The sequence below is a fragment of the Anolis sagrei genome, chromosome 2 (genome assembly GCF_037176765.1).
Source record: "Anolis sagrei isolate rAnoSag1 chromosome 2, rAnoSag1.mat, whole genome shotgun sequence".
Taxonomy (NCBI): domain Eukaryota; kingdom Metazoa; phylum Chordata; class Lepidosauria; order Squamata; family Dactyloidae; genus Anolis; species Anolis sagrei.
Genome location: NC_090022.1, coordinates 2,908,012 through 2,922,239, shown reverse-complemented (window position 1 = coordinate 2,922,239; position 14,228 = coordinate 2,908,012). Strand labels below are relative to the sequence as shown.

General features: G+C 47.6%; 1 protein-coding gene across 1 annotated transcript; it reads right to left on the bottom strand.

The window, feature by feature from the left end:
- LOC137095996 (zinc finger protein 502-like) lies at positions 1-13,866 on the bottom strand. Its single transcript, XM_067463281.1, has 2 exons — positions 13,705-13,866; positions 1-5,935 (listed from the first exon to the last, which is right to left on the bottom strand). The coding sequence occupies exon 2, from the start codon at positions 5,644-5,646 to the stop codon at positions 4,540-4,542; it is 1,107 nt and encodes a 368-aa protein (XP_067319382.1). The 5' UTR covers positions 5,647-5,935; positions 13,705-13,866; the 3' UTR covers positions 1-4,539.
- Between the last annotated feature and the right edge of the window lie 362 nt (positions 13,867-14,228).

Genomic DNA, 14,228 nt, shown 5'->3' with positions numbered 1-14,228 from the left:
CAAATTACAATTTTGGTATTTAATGTTTTTTACACAAATTATAATTTTGGTACTTTAAAAAAAAGTACTACTTAACAAATGTAAAGTGAAGGACACATACCTTGCACAATAAGAGCAAAACTAACAGACAACAAACATTAGTCTATGAACCTCTCACTCACTATATGATTTTTATCTCTGTTCCTTTAAATGCTGTTCTATACTTCATCCATTTAGTTAATTTGGCCATCTCGACTAATTCATGAATCTTCATAAGCCGTTGTCATCATTCTTTGTCTTCCATTCTCTGCAGTGAGGGAGATGTGCTGTGCATCCCAATGGACCCTTTGCCAAAGGTGGGGATTAAACAGTATAAAATAGAAAGCAACAGATGTATCTATGTATCAATGTTAAGTGTTAAGCTGTTCAATAACTAAACTAATTATAACACAGATATCTTATACAGTAAGAGTATTATTGTATCAGTACCATGGGCAAAATCTATAGAAGCATCAGTTATTCAATCAAGAAAAACATCCATAATAAACATTTTCAAGTGCGAGCAAAAATCCACGGAGAAGTCTCCCCTTAGAGAAATACAGGTCAATTACAGAATGGAAATGGTATATAACCTGCATATCCAAAAGGCCTCTCTCTGAAGGAAATTCTTTTAAAATCTTGATGGGTTTGTGTGGTTACCTTTTTTAAAAAGCACAAAATCTGAAGCTAGTGTGTGTGTGTGTGTGGGATTTTTCAGTGAAATGGGAATAAAGAGTAGAGCCAATGGCTTTATTTCTAATGCAGGATTATGTTCAAGAATTCTAATTTTTAAAGGTCTGGAGGTCATGCCTACATATAGCAGTGAACATGGACCTTGTATGACATACATCACTTTCTCTGTATTGCAGTTGGTGAAACTACAAAGTTGTATGTTGAGTTACATTGTGGGATGTGAGAAGTGTTTTAAGAGATTGAGTGCAATATGCACAATGCCCGCAACTCGTGTGGCCCCTAAGATTAGATTTGCTGATAGTATAGGGGGTTGTGAAGTCACATGTGCTCATCATATCCCTAAGATTCTGGGTTCGTTTGTTGGCTATCATTAGTACATTCTTGCATCCTGGAGTGTCACTGACCAAGTGCCGGCGCTTTCTAATTATTTTCCTGATGTATGGAAAATATGGGGTTAACGTAAGTGGCCATATAATACGGTCATTAGGTTTCCTCACCATATCGCTTAGTAAATCATTTCTATCTGTGGACTTAACTTTTCTAATAGCAGTATTGATGATACTTGTGGGGTGCCCTTTTTCTTTGAATTGTTTCTCAAAAGTAATGACCTCTGGTGTGACCTCCTCGGGGGCAGTGGTGTTTTCATTGTAATCTCATAAGTGTGGCATAGGGTAAGCTGGTGTTTAAACTATGATGGTGGCATTTATTTATCATTTATTTATCTCTTATTTAGCGAACCAAACAGCTGTGTTGCATAAAAAAAACAATCAAGCAAAGAAAAAACAAACAAAGCACAAAGTCTGACAACTTGGAATTCTATTAAATGTCCTTTGATCAGTAGCTGGCCACTTGGGGGAACATGAGGGAAGGCTCCCCACAGGATTGCAAGACATCTGGGCATCCTCTGGGCAATGTCTTCGTAGACGGCTGATTCTCTCATTCCAGAAGCGCCCAGAAGCAACTTGCAGCATTATGGTGGTAGGTGTTGCAATGCATGATGGAATTTTATTCGTGGGTTTTCTTATTGCCTTTCTTATATACCATGACATCTAGAAAGTTTATATTTGTATTACCAGTGAATTTGGTGTTATCATGTCTTGTAAGCCAAGTACTAAGATTGCAGATTCTTTTGATTTTCAAATTTAAAAAATATCATCAATAAACCTGCCATCGTATAGAATATCTGGTAAAAAAATGTTTTTTGTGTCATGTAGGATGTGGGTTTCTTCCAAATTTGAAATAAAAAGATTTCCCACTGAAGCAGCCAAAGGACTTCCCATTGCGACACCAAAAATCTGTAGATAGTATTGGGTTTTAGATCTGAAAAAATTATATTGCAGGACAATGTCTAACAAATCCATTAAAATATGAGAAGCTGGTGTTTGGGGCTCACGTATGTTTAGCAATTATTGTTCTAGTTCGATCTAATGCTATGCTGGTATATAATGATGTTATATCCAGAGTCATTAAGATGGATTGTGGTGGTATGGTAAGGTCCTCTATGATCTTTATGAAATGTTTAGTATCTTTCATATAAGACTGCATGAGGAGTACAAATGGTTGTAAATAATACTCCAAAAACTGCTCTAGGGGTTCCAGGATGGAGGAAGAATCGGCTACAATTGGTCTCCCTGGGGGAGGCATGTTTCCTTGGTGTATTTTAGGTGGAACATAAAACACTGGAATTCTGGGATTCTTGTTTTGCAGAAATGCAAATTGCTGATCAGAGATGCATCCTAAAGTGAGTCCTTCTGTACATACTGTTCAGATTAAGAAACGTATTTTGTCTGTAGGATCCTTAGGGATAGGTTTATAGAAATAAGTGTCTCCTGGGTGTCTCTCTACCTCTTTGATGTAATCCGTTTCGTATAATGGAACTACTGCTCCTCCTTTATCTGCCTTCTTCCAGATGTATCCTTTCATGTTGGCCAATCTTTTTATGGTATTCATTTCTATGGATGTCATGTTGGAATGGGTGTAAATATTGTTCCGGGACAGTCTGTCTATGTCTCTTTCAACCACCTTTTCAAATGCCCTGATGGTTATACTATCCGTGTGTAGGGAAAAATTACTTTTGGGTTTAAAATCATTAAACAGCCTCAAATACAGAAAAGGGGTTCACTCTAAGCAGCGATAAGTACACACAAAGCAAGACTCATGGTCTCGCGTTCCAGAGCTCTCCCGGTATAAAGCCCGAGGTTTAGTAAACAAACACAAGATAAGCCCAGACCATATTTACTTCCAAGACTTCAGTCCGGCTTTTTTACAGTGTCGGAAACAAATAGAGAACATACTGCAAGTCGCTTCTGGTGTGAGAGAACTGGACGTCTACAAAGACATTGCCCAAGAAATGCCCAAATGTGTTCCCATCCTGCTGGGAGGCTTCTCTTGTGTCACCGCACGGGGAAGCTAGGGCTGACAGATGGGAGCGCTCTCTGTCTCGCGGATTCAAACCACCAAACTTCAAGTTGTGGCAGCCATTAGCAGAAAATAAAATAATAATAAAGGGAAATCACAATAATTTAGAATAAAATAGAAGATTTAAGTTCTCACCTGATCCTTTGAAAGGAAAAGACCATTTCTAAAGAGGGAACTTCCTCATGCCTGAGAAATCTACAGATGTTATTGATCGTCACTGGACCTTGGTCAGTCCGAAGTGTTTGCTGTAGCCGATGTTTACTTAGATATGAAGTCAAGAAGAGAAGTTTGGCAGGACAAAGAGATCAACAGTATCGAGCCAAGACTTGGAACATCTAAGGTCAAATGGTGAGAGAGCGCCATCCTCTGACCACTTAACGTAAATAGCAGGCAATTTCAGAAAAGCTTTATCCTAAGTAATTTCCTTCATGATCTTCATATTAAGAAATACGTTATAATGAAGTTATAAGGCTGAATTAACTAAAGGAGATTGCCTTGATCAAATCTTATGTTATAAGCATATAAAAGTTATAAGTCAATTAGAGATTTAAGGCATTACACTTATAAGTGTCATCTTAGGGTAACGGGTGAAGGTTGGGATAAGTTATATAATCAAGCAGATGTTTGGGTTCACAACGTGGCTGCCAAGACCTGATAAAGATGTTTTTGGCAACTATATATGGAAACGCCTATTAATGATTGTATTGTGTAAATGTCAGAAAGTCAGGCATACAAACAAAGTTCTGGTTCATAAATGAAACCAGAAGTCAGTCCAGAACTATTCAGGATACAACAAAGTCCAGAAAAGGGTGACAGGTACATGGCTAGAGGCCAAAATTCTAACCGAGGGGCAACAGAGCCAAGACGGGAGACGAGGGTATGAAGAGATGACCTTCTCTGCTACCAAAGAGCTCTTCTTGTTCAGAACCCTTTTCTCCAGAGATCTCAGCTGCTGCTCCTTTCAGCAAACCTCCACAGATCACCCTAGAAGCCTGGGATGGGTTTCTTATGGAGGAGGCGAGGGGAACCCCTTCGGAGCTTGCTGCAATACGGAGAAAAATCCCCTTCTGAGTGAGACCTGCTCCCAGTAGCCCCCGACCAAGGCCACACAAACTAGTCCATGGTAGAGAGAGAGAGAGAGAGAGAGAGAGAGAGAGTCAGGTGCCGGCCTTCCTCTTTCCTTCCAATATTTTTTGAAAGAGAGCTCAGAAACTGAAGGCAGGTCTCCTCTAGCGGCGCATGAGTTCCGTGATGTTTATTGTATGCTGAACATCCTCTAAAGCTCTTCCCACATTCCGTGCATTTATATGGCTTCTCTACGATGTGGCTCCTTTGAAAGCAATGTAGATAGATTTGGAAGGAATCGAGATAGTTACTCTGACTGAAACTTTCTCCACATTCTATGCACTTCTATGGCTTCTGTACTGGATGAGTCATTTGGTGGGAACGTAGATTATGTGGCTTCTCCCCTGTGTGCATCCTTTGATGGGACTGTAGAGTGCCACTCTGACTGAAGCTCTTTCCACATTCCATACATTTATACGGCTTCGCCCCTGTGTGGATCCTTTGATGGGAATGTAGATTGCCACTGCGACTGAAGCTCTTTCCACATTCCATACATTTATATGGCTTTTCCCCTGTGTGCTTCCTTTGATGGGACTGTAGATGGCCACTCTGAATGAAGCTTTCTCCACATTCCATGCATTTATGTGGCTTCTCCCCTGTGTGGATCTTTTGATGGGACCGTAGAGGGCCACTCTGACTGAAGCTTTCTCCACATTCCATACATTTATATGGCTTCTCCCCTGTGTGCTTCCTTTGATGGGACTGTAGATGGCCACTCTGAATGAAGCTTTCTCCACATTCCATGCATTTATGTGGCTTCTCCCCTGTGTGGATCCTTTGATGGGAACGTAGACTGCCACTCTGACTGAAGCTCTTTCCACATTCCATGCATATATGTGGCTTCTCCCCTGTGTGGATCCTTTGATGGGAACGTAGATTGCCACTGCAACTGAAGCTCTTTCCACATTCCATGCATATATGTGGCTTCTCCCCTGTGTGGATCCTTTGATGGGACCGTAGATGGCTACTCTGACTGAAGCTCTTTCCACATTCCATACATTTATATGGCTTTTCCCCTGTGTGCGTCCTTTGATGGGAATGTAGATGGCTACTCTGACTGAAGCTTTCTCCACATTCCATGCATTGATATGGCTTCTCCCCTGTGTGGATCCTTTGATGGGAATGTAGAGTGTCACTCTGACTGAAGCATTTTCCACATTCCATGCATTTATGTGGCTTCTCCCCTGTGTGGATCCTTTGATGGGAACGTAGATTGCCACTCTGACTGAAGCTTTCTCCACATTCCATGCATTGATATGGCTTCTCCCCTGTGTGGGTCTGTTCATGTACAGTAAGGGAACTTTCCCTATCAAATTGTTTTCCACACTCCATACACTGATGTAACTTCTCCCCTGTGTCTGATCTAGGATAGGGAGGTAGAGGGCTTGCCATTCTTTCACATTTATAATTCTAATATGATGCCAGGGGTTCACAGATATAACCTCCTGAACAGCAGTTTTTGTATTGCTGTAGCCTTCTGCTTGGTTTCCCAGGCCTCTCTTTTTACAGCAAAATCTTATTTCCCGCCTTAACAGCACAGGAATGTAGCCTCAAATATATTTTTCTAGTACTTATTTTTCTTGTTGTCATTGCTGTGTATCTTGAAGTCACTTTGAACTGACAGCACTCCTCAGGCCAAGCTCTCACAAGGCGTTCTTCGCAGAACTTGTTCCGAAGTTACCTGCCAGAGAAATGAGAGGAAAATCTCTTCAGGAGTTGAACAGAGAAAGATCTCATGGAACACGAAGAGGAAGTCTAGTGCTGTAGCAAACCAAGAAGAAGAGGGAAGCTGCCCATTGCCTGGTGACACTTGGCAAATTACGAACAATCCTTCCTCAGGTACAAAGGGGACAGGCACAAAGGCTTCCGTTAACCGAGGAGCCCCCATAGAAGTCGTGGTGGGGAAGGGGAGATACGGGAAAGGGAGACCTTTAATTCGGCCTAGGGAACGTGGAACAACATTAGTAATTCCAAATCGGTCTCCTGATACGGTAAGTAGGTGTAACCAGGTTGGCGGCCCCTCAGGATTGAAAGTGGTGCTGTTGAACGCCAGATCTGTCAATGGCAAAACAACTTTCATCCAAGATTTAATCCTGGATGAACGGGCAGATCTGGCGTGCATCACAGAGACCTGGCTGGACGAAGCGGGAGGTGTAAATTTGACCCAGCTTTGCCCACCAGGTTTCTCTGTGCAGCACCAACCGAGATCCGGAGGGCGGGGAGGCGGGGTTGCAGTAGTCTACAGAGATTCCATTCTTCTGACCAGGACCCCCATCCCGCAGTCAACAAATTTTGAATGCGTCCACCTGAGGGTGGGTGACCGGGACAGATTAGGGATTCTGCTAGTGTACCGTCCACCTCGCTGCACTACAGTCTCCCTACCTGAGCTAGCGGGGGTGGTCTCGGACCTGGCATTGGAGTCCCAACGGCTGCTTGTGCTGGGGGACTTCAATGTCCACGCCGAGGCTGCCCTAACGGGAGCGGCTCAGGACTTCATGTCTACCATGGCGACCATGGGGCTGTCCCAACAAGTATATGACCCCACCCACAGTGCTGGACATACATTGGACTTGGTTTTCTGTCAGGGATGGGAGGAAGGCGGCGGTGTTGAGGAGTTATCCATCTCTCCGTTGCCATGGACCGACCACCACCTGGTCAGCTTTAGACTTACTGCACTCCATAACCTCCGCAGAGGTGGATGACCTATTAAACTGGTCCGCCCCAGGAGGCTTATGGATCCGGAGGGATTCCTGATGGCTCTTGGGGAATTTCCCGCCACCTCGGTTGGTGATCCTGTTGATGCCCTGGTCGCTCTCTGGAATGGGGAGATGACTAGGGCAATAGACACGATTGCTCCAGAACATCCCCTCTCAAGTAGCTGAACTAAACCAGCCCCTTGGTTTACTGAGGAGCTGGCGGCGTTGAAGCGAAAGAAGAGGGAACTAGAGAGCGTGTGGCGTTCGGATCCGAGCGAGCCAAATCGAACACGGTTTGTGTCCTTTTTAAGGTCATACGCCGCGGCAATAAGAGCCGCAAAGAAAACTTTCTTTGCGGCCACTATTGCGTCTGCAAAGAACCGTCCGGCTGAACTGTTCCGAGTTGTCAGAGGCCTGTTAAAACCCACCACTCAGGATGGGTGCCCTGATGACTCGGCAGCTCGCTGTGAAGCCTTTGCTCAGTTCTTTGCAGACAAAGTCGCTTTGATCCTCTCTGGACTGGACACCATATTAACGGCAGTCTCTGAGGATGTAACACGAGCATCTGCTTGTCCAACTTTGATGGATTCTTTTCAATTAGTTCAAACCGAGGATGTGGACAAGGTGCTTGGAGGAATGAGAGCTACCACATGCATCCTAGACCCCTGCCCATCCTGGCTTCTAAAGGAGGCCAGAGGGGGATTGGCCGAGTGGGTTAAGGTGGTGGTTAATGCCTCCCTCCAGGAAGGCATATTTCCAGCCAGCTTAAAGCAAGCTGTGATAAAACCGCTGTTGAAGAAACCATCACTGGACCCCACTCAATTGGTTAACTATCGGCCTGTTTCCAATCTCCCCTTTTTGGGCAAAGTCATGGAACGTGTGGTGGCCTCACAACTCCAGGCATTCTTGGTAGACACGGATTATCTGGATCCGGCACAGTCTGGCTTTAGGCCGGGGCATGGTACCGAGACAGCCTTGGTCGCCTTAGTGGATGATCTCCGTCGGGAGCTCGACAGGGGGAGTGTGTCCCTGTTGGTGCTACTCGACCTATCAGCGGCCTTCGATACCGTCGACCACGGTATCCTTCTGGGACGCCTCGCGGGAATGGGTCTCGGAGGTACTGCTCTGCAGTGGCTCCGGTCATTCCTCGAGGGCCGGTCTCAGAAGGTGTTATTGGGGGACTCCTGTTCTACCCCACAACCTTTGTTTTGTGGGGTTCCTCAGGGTTCAATACTGTCCCCCATGTTGTTTAACATCTACATGAAGCCGCTGGGCGAGATCATCCGGAGTTTCGGGGTGCGGTGTCATCTGTACGCAGATGATGTCCAACTCTGTCACTCCTTCCCACCTGCTACTAAGGAGGCTGTCGAGGTCCTGAACCGGTGCTTGGCCGCTGTGACGGTCTGGATGGGGGCGAACAAATTCAAATTGAATCCAGACAAGACAGAGGTACTCCTGGTCAGTCGCAGGGCCGAACAGGGTATAGGGTTACAGCCTGTGTTAGACGGGGTCGCACTCCCCCTGAAGACACAGGTTCGCAGTTTGGGTGTGATCCTGGACTCATCGCTGAGCCTGGATCCCCAGGTTTCGGCGGTGACCAGGGGAGCATTCGCACAGTTAAGACTCGTGCGCCAACTGCGACCGTACCTTGGGAAGTCTGACTTGGCCATGGTAGTCCACGCTCTGGTTACATCCCGCCTTGACTACTGCAACGCTCTCTACGTGGGGTTGCCTTTGAAGACGGCCCGGAAGCTCCAACTAGTCCAACGGGCGGCAGCCATGGTATTAACAGGAGCAGGGCGCAGGGAGCATACAACTCCTCTGCTGTACCAGCTCCACTGGCTACCGATTAGCTACCGGGCCCAATTCAAAGTGCTGGCTTTGGCCTTTAAAGCCCTAAACGGTTCTGGCCCTACATATCTATCCGAACGTATCTCGGCCTATCAGCCCACCAGGACCCTAAGATCTTCGGGAGAGGCCCTTCTCTCCATCCCGCCTGCTTCACAGGTGCGGCTGGCGGGAACGAGAGATAGGGCCTTTTCTGTGGTGGCCCCGCGGCTTTGGAATGCCCTCCCTATAGAGATAAGATCAGCCACCTCGCTGATGGCATTTCGGAAACAACTGAAAACATGGATGTTTGAGCAAGCATTCGGCTAATCCGATGCGATGAAGTTTTTGATCAAGGACTGGCAATCATAGACAACGAAATTGGATTATGATTTTAATTAAGAGATGCATTGGTCTGTATTGGTGGCCCAATACTGTGTATTGTATATGTATGTGTTTTATATTTTTAATCGGAATTATTGTTGTTTTTAAATGTTGTAAACCGCAATGAGTCGCCGTTTTAGGCTGAGATATTAGCGGTATACAAGTGTACTAAATAAATAAATAAATAAATAAAATTCTCTGTGTGCGATTTCTAACACTGCCAGGTGTTCAGGGAGGGGCCTTTCTAATCCTCAGCCAGGGGGGTCCTGGGCATCAACCTCTGCACCAGGTGGGCTTTGGAGAGGAGGGCATCACATCATGGGGAGACCACAAAAGAGACTTCATGTCCATGTAACATTGCTTCTATCTGCACCCTCATTTTTTATACATCCTTTACTTAAAAGGGGGGGGGGGAGAAAAATAGGGGGGAAGATAGGTGACCTCTGGTCTCTCCCAATCTCGTCACAAAGAAAGCTAAGATCATACGCTTCACCTTCTAGACCTCTCCCTATTTACTCTTTTCTCATATTAAAATTATATTTTCCTGTTCATTCCTTTTTCCAGAAACCATTTCCTCACCTCTGATGTCCCTTAACAGTATTGTAAGAAGTTTTATAAATAGAAGAGGCGAGAGCGGGCATCCCTGCGGGGTCCCTGTTTGAATTTCCCATGGCTTGCCTAGGCTTCCATTTGCAATCCCTTGTGCTGTCTGTCTAGTGCCGTGGCTCCCAACCTTTTTTGGGACCAGGGGCCACTTTGGCCTGGGACCCCTCTCCAACATTAGTACCCAAAGGGTTACGAATCGGTTTTTGGTCAACATTAGATTTGGTTTGGTTATTTGGGGTGCTGATTCAGAAAACTGCACTGGAGAGAACACATCAGCTCTACTTTCTGACACAGAACAACATATGCCACCCAGGATTCACCATCTGCTTGTCACAAGAAATATAACGTGCAGATTTGATATGATATATGGTTTAAATGAAATTGAATGAATGAATGAATGAATGAGAGTGAATAATTTTGAAGACACCAAAATCATTAACTACCTAGGGCAACAGACACGATGGCTCTGGAGCGTCCCCTCTCAAGTAGCCGAGCCAAACCTGCTCCTTGGCAGCCATGAAGCAGATGAAGAGAAGACTCAAGTGCGTGTGGCATTCAGAGCCTAGCAAGTCAAATCCACAAGGTCTAGATGCTAAACTGAATTAAATACAGAATTCTTAAAAACGGATCGGTTGAATCTGGCTCAATCCCTCTTCAAGGGGCTCAAAATGGGGGACAATTTTCAGGAACTCAAGGAAAGGGATGGTTCCCAGAGCGAAGCGCAAACAAGGCTGTCATAGAATCAAAGAGTTGGAAGAGACCTCGTGGGCCATCCAGTCCAACCCCATTCTGCCAAGAAGCAGGAATATTGCATTCAAATCTCCCCTGACAGATGGCCATCCAGCCTCTGTTTAAAAGCCTCCAAAGAAGGAGCCTCCACCACACTCCGGGGCAGAGAGTTCCACTGCTGAACAGCTCTCACAGTCAGGAAGTTCTTCCTCATGTTCAGATGGAATCTCCTCTCCTGTAGTTTGAAGCCATTCTTCCACTGCGTCCTAGTCTCCAGGGAAGCAGAAAACAAGCTTGCTCCCTCCTCCTCCCTGTGGCTTCCTCTCACATATTTATACATGGCTATCATATCTCCTCTCAGCCTTCTCTTCTTCAGGCTAAACATGCCCAGCTCCATAAGCCGCTCCTCATAGGGCTTGTTCTCCAGACCCTTGATCATTTTAGTCGCCCTCCTCTGGACACATTCCAGCTGTCTTTGGATGTCAAAGTGTGATAAGAAATTGAATGTGCAAATTTGATAAATGTGAATTTAATATGATGTGTGGGAATGAATGGAAGGATGTATGAATGGAGTGAATGATTTTGGAGACATCAGTATAATATGAAGGCCTGCAATCACTAACTACCTGCTTGCTGGACTTGCTAATGAGAAACCCTGATAAGAACTGGGACAGTGATAAAGGAAATGTTTGCAACCTTCCTTATGTTAAGAAGGAAGTCAACACAAGCCTTGTGTTTGTCAACACCAATCAAGAAGATCAACACTGAGATGGAAGCCAGGATGGAAGACGTCTATCATTAATTTACAACTTTGGGACGACATCAACAGAATATGCCTATAAAAGACTCAGCCTAATAATACTCAGTGTGACAGACAGACACTGTTCACGGGCCATGCTCTGCTCCACGGGAAGGACAGAGATGGTGTATTCGGAGAGTGGCAGATCTGCTATGGGAAAGCATGATTCTGGTCACTTTGGGGCTTCTTTCTCAAGGGAAAAAAGAGAGGGAGGGAGAGAAGAGAAGAAAGGGATGAAGGTAGGGAGCAAGGAAGGAAGAGCAGGAGGAAGAGAGGGAGAAAGGGATGGAGGGAGGAATGAAGTAAGGAAGGATGAAGGAAGAGAGGGAGGGTGAGAAGGGAAGAAAGGGAGGAAGGAAGGAAGGGGGGAAGGAAGTAAGGAAGGGGTGAGAGAAGTAAGGAAGGGAGCAAGGAAGGGAGCAAGGAAGGAAGAGCAGGAGGAAGTAAGGAAGGAGTGAGAGAAGGAAGAAAGGGATGAAGGAAGGGGGCAAGGAAGGAAGAGTGGAAGGAAGAGAGGAAAGAAGGGATGAAGGGTGGAATGAAGTAAGGAAGGAGGGAGAGAAGGAAGAAAGGGAGGAAGGAAGTGGGTAAGGAAGGAAGAGTGGAAGGAAGGGATGAAGGAAGGAAGGAAGGAGAGGAGGAAGGAAAGGAGGAATGAGGGAAAAAAAGAAAGGGAAGGGTGAAGGGGAGAAAGGGAGGGAGACAAGGGAGGGAGAAGCGGGGCAATGACACTTCTAGCCCAACCCTCCCTCGCAGGGCCCTTCTGCCTTCCCTAAATCCACTCTGGAAGGAAGGAAGGAAGGAAAGGAGCCCTTTCCAAAGAGTGTGTGGCCAGCCCGGAGTTCCCTCGACACGCACGTCTGCCCGCCTGCCCATCTCTCTGTGTCTGTCTGTCTGCCTCGAGGTGTGTTTGTGGGCGAGGGATGCCCGACCGGCTCCCTCTTCCAGAGTAAATAAATAAATAAATAAGGAAGTGAGTAAGGAAGGGACAAAGGGAGGAATGAAGGAAGGAAGCAGGGAGAGAAGGAAAAAAGGGAGGCATGGGGAGAAGGGTAGAAAGGGAGGGAGGAAGGAAGGGATGAAGGGGGAATGAAGTAAGGAAGGAGGGGGAGAAGGAAGAAAGGGAGGAAGGGGGGAATGAAGTGAGGAAAGAGTGAGAGAAGGAAGAAAGGGAGGAAGGAAGGGGGCAAGGAAGGATGAGAGGAAGGAAGGGGTGAAGGGGGAATGAAGTAAGGAAGGAGTGAGAGAAGGAAGAAAGGGATGAAGGAAGGGGGCAAGGAAGGAAGAGTGGAAGGAAGAGAGGAAAGAAGGGATGAAGGGTGGAATGAAGTAAGGAAGGAGGGAGAGAAGGAAGAGGGGGAGGGAGGGGAGAAGGGAAGAAAGGGAGGGAGGAAGGAAGGAAGGAAGGGGGGAAGGAAGAGAGGAAGGGGGAATGAAGTAAGAAAGGGGTGAGAGAAGGAAGGAAGGGAGCAAGGAAGGAAGAGAAGAAGGAAGAGAGGGAGGAAGGGATGAAGCGTGGAATGAAGTAAGGAAGGAGGGGGAGAAGGAAGAAAGGGATGAAGGGGGGAATGAAGTGAGGAAAGAGTGAGAGAAGGAAGAAAGGGAGGAAGGAAGGGGGCAAGGAAGGAAGAGAGGAAGCAAGGGGTGAAGGGGGGAATGAAGTAAGGAAGGAGTGAGAGAAGGAAGAAAGGGAGGAAGGAAGTGGGTAAGGAAGGAAGAGTGGAAGGAAGGAATGAAGGAAGGAAGGAGAGGAGGAAGGAAAGGAGGAATGAGGGGAAAAAAGAAAGGGAAGGGTGAAGGGGAGAAAGGGAGGGAGACAAGGGAGGGAGAAGGGTGGCAATGCCTCTCCTAGCCCAACCCTCCCTCGCAGGGCCCCTCTGCCTTCCCCAAAGCCCACTCTGGAAGGAAGGAAGGAAGAAAGGAAGGAAGGAAGGAAAGGAGCCCCTTCCCAAAGAGAGGTTGTGGCCAGCCCTGAGTTCCCTTGACACACACGCACACGCACGCACACACACACACCTACCTGCCTGCCTGCCCCCCCCCCCCCTCTCTCTGCCTGGAGGTGTGTTTGTGGGCGAGGGATTCCCGACTGGCTCCTCCTCCCTCCCTCCCGAGGGCCCCCCCCCTTCCTTCCTTCCTTCCCTCCATCCCTTCCTCCCTCTCTTCCTTCCTTGCCCCCTTCCTTCCTTCCTTCCCAGGCTGAGCCCCACTCCCCAGCACAGGCCTCCTTGGGCCTCCCTCCCTCCCTCCTTGGGCCTACCTCTTCCTCCTCTTCTCTGAGGGAATCCCAGGCGGAGGAAGAGGCCAGGAGTCTCCTGCTCCTCCCTCCCTCCCTCCCTCCCTCCCACACTCCCGAGTAGGCCTTCTTCCCTCACGGTTCCACTCCCACGCGGGAGGATCCCACTCATCCACCTGGGAAGAAGAAGCCTGGCTGCCTCTCCCTCCTTGGCTAGGCCCAACCGGAAGAAGCGCTGCCCGCTCTCACTTCCGCCCGCGCGTGGAGGCCTCCCCCCTCCCCTCTGTCTCCAATGGCCTGGCCGTGACGTCACCCAGAAGCCCTACTTCCGCCCGGCGCTGTCATGGCGGGAGGAGGAGGAGGAGACGTCCGTGCCCAAAGAGGGGCGGGGCTGGGCCTTAAAGGAGCCGCCGGGCTGCAGGAAGGAAGGAGGCTGGGAGGCAGAGCTAGGCTGCAGCTCCTCCTCCCCAAGAGGCCTGGCCTCTCTCTCTCTCCTTCCTGGCCCACCCTGGGGAGGGAGGGAGGGGGGACACGCCTGGCAAGGAGGGAGGCCCTCTCTCTCTGGGGGGCCAGTGATGAAGAGACTCTCACAGGCACAGCATGCATCCCTGCGTTGTTGCTGTGAATGGTTTTCCGGGCTGCCTGGCCAGGTTCCAGAAGCACTCTCTCCTGACATTCCCCCTCCATTTCTCTGGCAGGC